The 8,640-nt window shown below is 40.6% G+C and overlaps 1 protein-coding gene across 2 annotated transcripts; it reads right to left on the bottom strand.

The window, feature by feature from the left end:
• Window positions 1-803: 803 nt before the first annotated feature.
• Window positions 804-8,063, bottom strand: esd (esterase D/formylglutathione hydrolase). 2 transcript variants are annotated; one of them, XM_084545404.1, is made up of 9 exons: window positions 7,932-8,063; window positions 6,052-6,126; window positions 5,853-5,941; window positions 5,082-5,180; window positions 4,080-4,204; window positions 3,870-3,989; window positions 2,569-2,667; window positions 1,514-1,681; window positions 804-1,188 (listed from the first exon to the last, which is right to left on the bottom strand). In XM_084545404.1, the coding sequence occupies exons 2-9, from the start codon at window positions 6,117-6,119 to the stop codon at window positions 1,108-1,110; spliced, it is 849 nt and encodes a 282-aa protein (XP_084401530.1). In that variant the 5' UTR covers window positions 6,120-6,126; window positions 7,932-8,063; the 3' UTR covers window positions 804-1,107. The 2 variants fall into 2 exon arrangements, with proteins under 2 accessions (XP_084401530.1, XP_084401531.1); XM_084545405.1 differs by having other exon boundaries at window positions 6,052-6,121; window positions 7,932-7,979.
• Between the last annotated feature and the right edge of the window lie 577 nt (window positions 8,064-8,640).

Genomic DNA, 8,640 nt, shown 5'->3' on the forward strand with positions numbered 1-8,640 from the left:
AGATAAATTATTATTTTAATGACGACAAATTAAACATGTCATATCTTCTCTCTGTATTTGCAGGCATTTGTGTCGGCTTGGTTTGGAGTTTTTCTGCCCCCTAGTGGCCAAACAGTGATTAATACAGCTTTAGTTACTGGTTCCACTGGAGAAGATATGACCAGTAACCAAAAGCTGTATTAATCACTGTTTGGCCACTAGGGGGCAGGAAAACTCCAAACCAAGCCAACACAAAGACCTGCAGTTCCTCTGGTGGCTGGAACTAGAAGTGAGTTACTCCTCATAGACCTCCATGTTTAAATGTCCAGCTTTAGAGCAGAAATAAACGTCTTTACTACCAAATTTACTTGTTAGATAAACAAACTAGTAAACGTAGTTACCTGAAACCTGAAAACATTTAGTACATTTGTTTGAAAATTTACTAAAACTCATGTTTTATTTTTTTTAAAAAAGGTAAAAAAAGAAACAAAAAACATTTGCACTAATTTGTTTTAAATTCCTAAAATAATTAAAAAAAAATAATAATTACTGCTCATCAGGTCCCTCTGTCTAAAAACAAATTCTATATACATGTAATAAAATCTACACATTATTTTATCCTTATGACGTAAGAAGTTTGTTGGATAAATGCGCAGGAAATGCAAAATATACAGGTATGTCAAAGTGATCCTCTTCTCATATGGTGACCTTTTGCTGCAGATTAAGAATCATACGACAGCAGTGTTTCTCTTCTCCTCTACCTGATTATATTTTATTAGATATTTAACTATTTCACAGCTTCAATGATGACAAAACATCAAAAATGAATAATCAAGGATTTTATTGTGAAAAACCTGACGTTTCTCAAACACTGACGGTAATCACAGCTACACGAAGGTACTACAAAATAAGAGCTTGTGTTTTCATGTGAGACTTCCGGTTAAGTGCTGCTCAGACTGAAGGCACGTAGGCTGTTTCCTATCAGTGTTGAAATGTCAGCGACTTCAGCTGTTACAGTTTATTGTCTGGTGAATAAACTGCAGTTAATTTTGCAGCAGGCGGGAAGACACCAACGAAGAAGAAAAGGAGGCGAGCGACGGCAGCAGGGCGGAGGAAACTGGTTCCGGTTCAGGCGCTGAGGAACTTGGCGTGGTGCTTGATGTGGTCGTTCATGAAGGAGTACATGAAGAAGTAGCTGTGGTCGTAGCCCTGCAGGAGGAGACGAGGAGGTGAGGAGGTGAGGAGGTGAGGAGAAGCTGCAGAGATCTCTGGACGTGCTACTGTGTTTGATTCATGTGTAATTAAACCTATTTGTCATTATAAGTCACAGAAAACATCATCTGAGTTGAATTAGTTTACAACAGACTGGCTGCTGTCAGAGGAGCATTGTTTAGAGTCTGTGATCACTAAACCTCACAAACTTAGTTGCTCTGATGTATTTGTGTATAGTGTCCAGTGTGATTAAACTACAGTGATCACTGGGTATCATCATTTACTAAGTGTTTGTTCTATGATCAGACCGAGGGGAACTGACCGGCTGCAGTCTGAAGACCACGGGGATCTTCTTCTCGGAGCAGACGGCGATCAGGTTGTCAGGCAGCAGCTGGCTGGCCGACAGGAACTGGTCGTCTCGGCCCTGATCGATGAGGATGTCCAGCTGAGGGCCGGAGTACGAAGCGGCCAGCACGGTGGCATCGTAGGCCTGGAAGAGAACAGTGGAGGTTCTTACTGACTGTCAGAGAAGTGATGTGCTGGTTCCAACAAGTCAGTAAAAACTAAAACAGTCTAACACTATGGCGGCCCACCAGAGTCTCATTTACTCCACAGTGGTCTCATAAAGAATAAGACATATATTTCCATGTTTCCAACAACGTTGTGCTTGCGTTGTTTTTCCTATTGCTCCTGAAATCATCTCTCACTCACCTGCTCTGTACTGAATTTAAGCTATTTGTATTGTTCACTAATAAAAAATGACGTTATCGCCACTTTTTAAAACCCAATGTTTGTGCTCTTGATTTTTTTTAGACTGTGGAGAGTTGGTCAAAACTCCAAACGTAACATGAACTAGCTTAACTTTATAAGCGCTAGGTAGCAAAGTTAGACTGAAAGACGACTGTTCACTATAAATTAGGGCTGAACGATTAATTGCATTTGCAATAAATCGCGATATGATAAAACGCGATTCCAAGGTGGTCACGTGACGCGAGCGACGCGGATGATGTCTTCTGACCTGGACGATGTCGTCTCCGCGACGGTCGGCTTGTTTACCGCCCGCCGCTCAGAGACGACATCGTCCAGGTCAGAAGACATCGTCCTGGGTCTGTAGGTCAATCATTTTTCACTAAATGTATCTAATATTGTGTTGGTTATATTTAAATCATTCATTATGTTTTGTTGGGAAAAAAAATAAAAAAATCGCATATTAAATTGCAATTGCAATATTCAGGGAAAAAAATCGCAATTAGATTATTTTCCCAAATCGTTCAGCCCAACTATAAATGAGATTTATTTAGCTGATTATTAAACCAACTGTATTTCATCTCATACATACAGTTGTCCATATTATCCACCAGTCTGCTGTGGTCTTACCTCCCATGTTGACCTGTCAGAGCCCAGGTATCCTGAGAAGGCCTTCTGACCCCAGGGACACTGCATCGGGTTACAGATGGGGGCGAAGGCTGAGACGGCCTGCAGGAGACACATGGACGTCCATCAGCATCGTTCACTCATTCATTCTGTTTCTACTGGACGTGAAGAGACGTCCTGATCTACCTGCACCTACTAAGACTCTTATATATTTATACAGGGCTACATAAAGTCTTTAAACCGCTAAATAATTAACAGAACTTTCCCTAAGTTACTTTTATTCACTGACATATTTGAGCGTGACATCCATGAAAGAAGAAGTTATGATACTATTCAACAAGTCCACTGCTTTTAGCCACCATTTATTATTTAACTATTATTTCCAGCAAACTATTTATTCCCAACTTTTAGCTAGTAACTGAAACAGATTTTCTATATTTGTGAATCTAATCTGATTTTCTTTGACGTTCTAAGTGTGCTGGACTCTTTTTTTTTTTTTTTTCCAGACACAGATCACTTTAATGGATAATGTTTTCTGGACTCTCTGTTGTTACATAAAATGTTCCGTGCTGTTTCTTGCATATTTTGTTTTGGTCTTTTTTCCCCACTGAAGGCCAGAACTAACAGACTGAGGAACGGCTTCTATGTAAGAGCTATAATTACACTGAACAACTCAAACATGAAGGGAATAATAGTGTGAATGTGCAAAAATTTTCATAATGTGCAATACATCTGTGCAATAATTTCATATGTGCAACTTGTAATAACGTTGTATGTGCAATAATGTCTCACAAACAAGTGCAGTAATGTCATGTGGTGTGCAATAACTGTGACTTCTTATTATGTGTGAATGAGGTCGTTATGTCGTGGTAGCGTTTGTAGTATATAGAGAGTATTTTTTATTTTAGTTTTTTTTTCACATTTTCTTACTTTTTTTATTTATTTTTTTTCTATTCCAGTAATACCTTAATTTCTTTGTACCTGTACAATGTCAATAAAGACATTCTAATCTATTCTATTCTATTCTATTCTAAAAATCTTTATTGGTTAGAGATCTCAGTCTTGTCTGGTTGTATCATGTGTTTCATGACAGTAAAAGCTTCTAAACTTAATAAAAATAATAATAATAATGAAGAAAAAAAAGTTGATTTGTTTTTTGTTGTTTTGTTTTTAGTGTAGGGAAATTAAAATGAATTAATTTCTGCTTTTTATAAGCCAAACTGAGGAAACGTTAAGATAAACAAAGACCTAATATTAACTTCTAATAATAAATAATATGAGACATGTACGGCGTCATGCAGTACCTTGTATTTCCCAGGGTTCTTCAGGGCGCAGATGAGCGCCCCGTGGCCGCCCATGGAGTGGCCGCTGACGGACATCCGGTCCGGGTCGGTGGGGAAGTTGGCGTTGATGAGTTTAGGGAGCTGAGGCAGAGAAAGGGGAATGATTTAGAAAGATAACTGATTGAAAACACAAAATAAAACACCTTCTTTGGTGACGTGGATCCGTGTTACCTCCTCTGTGACGTACGAGTACATGCGGTAGTTGGTCTTCCAGGGATCCTGGGTGGCGTCGACGTAGAAACCGGCTCCGGTGCCGAAGTCCCAGCTCTCGTCCTCGCCCTCGATGTTACAGCCACCTGAGGCAGAAGCAGCACAAGGTTTAAAAACAAAACAAAAAAAAAACATATAAATACTGACTGACTGTGAAAATACGTAAGGGAAGCAGTATAAAATTATAAAATCCTACATCAGTATTACCACACCCAATCAAGACTTCATAGAATTGATGGTGGAAGTGTAAAACAAGTGGGAACTTTCCTCCACTGTGTCTGGGAATGTCATCTAGTTGCACCTTTTTGGGGTAAAGTTGTTGGGAGTCCTAAGCAGCTGATCCATAGACTGTATATAAATATGCACAATGCGTCTCCACTTCCTTGCATCGGCTAAACTGACGCTATTTTCCCGGGGATAAGGGCGGCGCCATCTTGCAACTTTGGAGCCAGAGTCTGATCAGTACGGTCCGAGAGTGGAGCCACGTGGAGCCCCGATATCGATGCCCCACCCACACTTGCTGACTTAGAAACAGGATGTGACATAATGGCGACTATGAGCCAACGTCAAATAACTAACTAAAACAAAAGTTATCCAAAGAATTGACACTTGAACATTCGTCAACATTATATTAACTACCTAAAATGACAGAAATCACCTTTGAAAAAAACGTATTTGATGTGTATTTTAGTGTTTTTAGTTCGGCCCAAGTCCCATCCACTAACATGGAGAGGGCGGAGCTTATGACCTATACTGCAGCCAGCCACCAGGGGGAGCTCTACTTACTTTGGCCTCACTTTTGAGGAGCAGTCCCGACATCCATCTTTATATACAGTCTATGCTCTGACCCCAGACTTGTGTCTTTTCAGTGATAAAACTCTAACTCTAACTCTCGAGTATTATTATTGTCCACTTTTATGTGTAAGAGATGTTTGAGAAATTAGTGTGTCTGTGCGTACATACGTGGGCTGGTGTCTGGAGCTACGATGATGATGCCGTGCTCTGCAGCAGCGAGCTGGCTGCCGGCTTTGGTGATGAAGTTCTGCTCCGTACACGTCAGACCTGAAGAGAGAGAGACGCACGATCAACAGCTGATCACAACATCATCCTGTTCACGCAACCTTGGCTAAGGACTACAACAGAAATGAAAGGAAAACACCAATCGGGCCATAACATTATGACCACCTGCGTGTCCTCTTTTTTGCCACCTGAACAGAGTCATGGACTCCTCTAGACTGCTCTAGGTGTCCTGTGGTATCTGGAACCAAGAACTTTGCAGCAGATCTTTTAATGCCTCGCAAGTTGCGAGGTGAGGCCGTCATGGATCAGACTGGTTTGTCCAGAACATCCCACAGATGCTTGAGATCTTGGGAATCTGGAGGCCAGGTCAACACCTTGAACTCGTTGGGAAACTGCCATAACATCACACCGCCTCCATCAGATTGCCTCGTTGCTGTAGTGCGGTCACATCCTTCCATTTATCGTGCTTCTACCGTCAACTTTGAGGACAAAATGTTCACACGCTGTCTAAAATATCCCTCCATGATGAGATATTTACCTGTCAGTGGTCATAATGTTATGGCTGTGGTGTATATGCAGTCACTAAGAGACATCGGTTGAGTTTGGTCTTTTCCTGGGTTTTGCTAAAGATCACTGCATCAGTCGACCCCTATTCTTTTATTCTCTCTAATTCACTCATTCATCCCGACCGCCTGACGTCAGCTGGAGACTCACCGGAGAGCCAGTACATGACGGGACATTTGCCGGTCTCGGCCTTGGGAGGCAGATAGACGGCAAACTTCATCTTACACTTCAGCTCGGAGCTGCAGGGAGGAAACAGAAACACACGAGCGTGTCACATTTAAACACCGTCCTGAGACGGTCCTACGTACGAGCTGAAGCTGAGGCCACGGGGCGAAAAGGCGAGTCTCACCTTTCATGTTCGAAAACCTTCTGGAAGCCGCCAGCGCACTTGTTGGAGGAAACCTGAGTCAGGGCCATTTCTGATCTGGAGAAAAAACAAGAGCACGGTGAAGACGACAGAGGTAAGATCCTGGTAAAATGATGGTTAACTACTACCAGTTAGCAGCTGTAGCAAGAGTAAAGAGCTGAACTGTGGAGTCTTGACTCCTAATAACCATGAAAAACACAAATATCAAAAGCAAAAAAAAAAAGACCGGACTCTGGAGCAATGTATGAAGGTCATGTGGTCTGATGAGTCCAGATTTACCCTGTTCCAGAGTGATGGGGGCATCAGGGTAAGAAGAGAGGCAGATGAAGTGATGCACCCATCATGCCTAGTGTCTACTGTACAAGCCTGTGGGGGCAGTGCTATGATCTGGGGTTGCTGCAGTTGCTCAGGTCTAGGTTCAGCAACATTATGTGTCCAATGAATGAGGTCAGCTGACTACCTGAATATGTCAGGATTCATGGGGCTCAGATTGTGAAAGAGTGGTTCAGGGAGCATGAGACATCATCTTCACACATGGATTGGCCACCACAGAGTCCAGACCTTAACCCCATTGAGAATCTTTGGGATGTGCTGGAGAAGACATTGCTCAGTGGCCTACACAAGAGTACGTGTAGGTTAAGTTTAAGAACCAAATTTGAGCTTTCAATTTCAAATCTGTTTTTATTTTTCAAGTAAATAAAGCTTTGGGCCTGGATTTGGCTCCTTATGTTTACCCTACGTGGGGCAAATATCAGGTGACGAGTTCCCAGGTGGGACAGAAACATGGAGGCAGCAACTGTTCAAACAAGAACGAAGCTGGAATCAGTAAAGTTGAATGCGCTGCAACTTCTCGTTCATCTTCTTCTACTGAATAAATTTGATGTTGTCAATGAAGCTGGGGAAAATGACTTCTTCTTCATTTATATTTCCGTATATTTGATGCTCCACAGCAGCCGATCCACATTGTTCAATAAAGTTCTATAGCGACTGATGTTTAGGGGCATGTAAACACAGATATTTACATTTTATTCAACAGTTACGGTTAAACAAAAAGGTTGTCACAAATTTTGATTTATATTCTCCCAGTTAATCTTGTTCTGACTTGACAGGTTTTAGTGAGTGGGTTTCTGATCTAGACCTCAGATTCTGTTTTCACAAACTTAATAAATGATTTATTTACTATGCGTTAATTAGTCCATGTTTGATAAGAACACATTCAGGAGACTTTGACCCTTAAGCCCCATTAGACAGGCTTTAATCAAGATGTCTAACTGCATTGCACAACTGTAACTGACTGAGAACCAGTTGCTGCGTTCATTCAAACTAAGCCCCATTCAAAACTCTATTTGAAAACACGCTAAATTGAAGCACAAACGTACTTTCACGCGTCTCACAAAGAATGACTCAATCAAGACTCAATTTTGGCCACATACAAAAGCAGAAACTACGAACACATGTCAGTCTTTCAGCTGTTTTCTGGGTCCATAGCAGTATTCGGTTAAAATACCACCATACCATACGGATAATGTCGGTGCCGAAAAACGCACAAAAACGTCTATTTATCAAAATGAATACATGAAAGAGGCGACTTATGTAAGCCGAATTGAAAACAGCAGCTTAAAATCATTAAAATACTTCTTTTAGACGCAACCAAGTTTATTGGTGGACTATAAGCACGTGAAATTTCAAAATGGTCAGAATTAGAACTGAGTTTGGCGTGCAGGGGCTAGCAACAAAAGTTAGCTCATTACAACATTACTTGTCGGTTACCGCTATTTGAGTATGTTTGCTTAAAGTTAAGACACTTTCTAACGTATAATAAACCAAATGCACAAACTAAACACATAAATACCAGGACGTACCTTATTAAATCAGTGTTTTTCTGGTAAATGTGTTGCTAACTTCCCCGCTGGTGCAGAGCAGACAGAGAGCGTCCAGAGTCCAGGGACGTCAGGGTCAACGTGGTGACGTCGGGGAAGCCGCCCCCCTCGAGGGTTCACGTACGAGACGTAACCATTGGACGTAACGCACGCACTCAGACGCGAGATGGCGCTAACAGGAAGAGTACGGTTTGTAGCATCTCTGTATCTGTCACATAAAAATAGCATTTGTGAATATAAAAATTATAGAAAGAGTAAATTTAAACGAAATAAATAAATTAGTATGAATACATATATATATGTATATATATATATACATATATATATGTACATATGTACATATATATGTACATATATATATGTATATATTTTTCAAATTTGTATTGTGTCTTTTTGGTAACTCTTTTTTTAACCATGTTGAAGTCGTCATTGTCTTCTGTATATATATTTGCCAAATTCTGTGCTACTGCAACAAGAAAATTTCCCATACGTGGAATGAATAAACATATCTTATCTTATCTATATATGTGCTACAGAGATATTATATTATAAAATGCATTTTTATAGGCAACATGTGAAATCAGAACAGCAGAAGGAAGACAAAACCCGGATAAAAAGCTAAAACGCAAGAAATTATTATAAGAAAAATTTAAAAATATAGATATATAATTGTAGAATATCCATTTTCCAA

The sequence above is a fragment of the Chelon labrosus genome (assembly GCF_963514085.1).
Source record: "Chelon labrosus genome assembly, chromosome: 5".
NCBI lineage: Eukaryota > Metazoa > Chordata > Actinopteri > Mugiliformes > Mugilidae > Chelon > Chelon labrosus.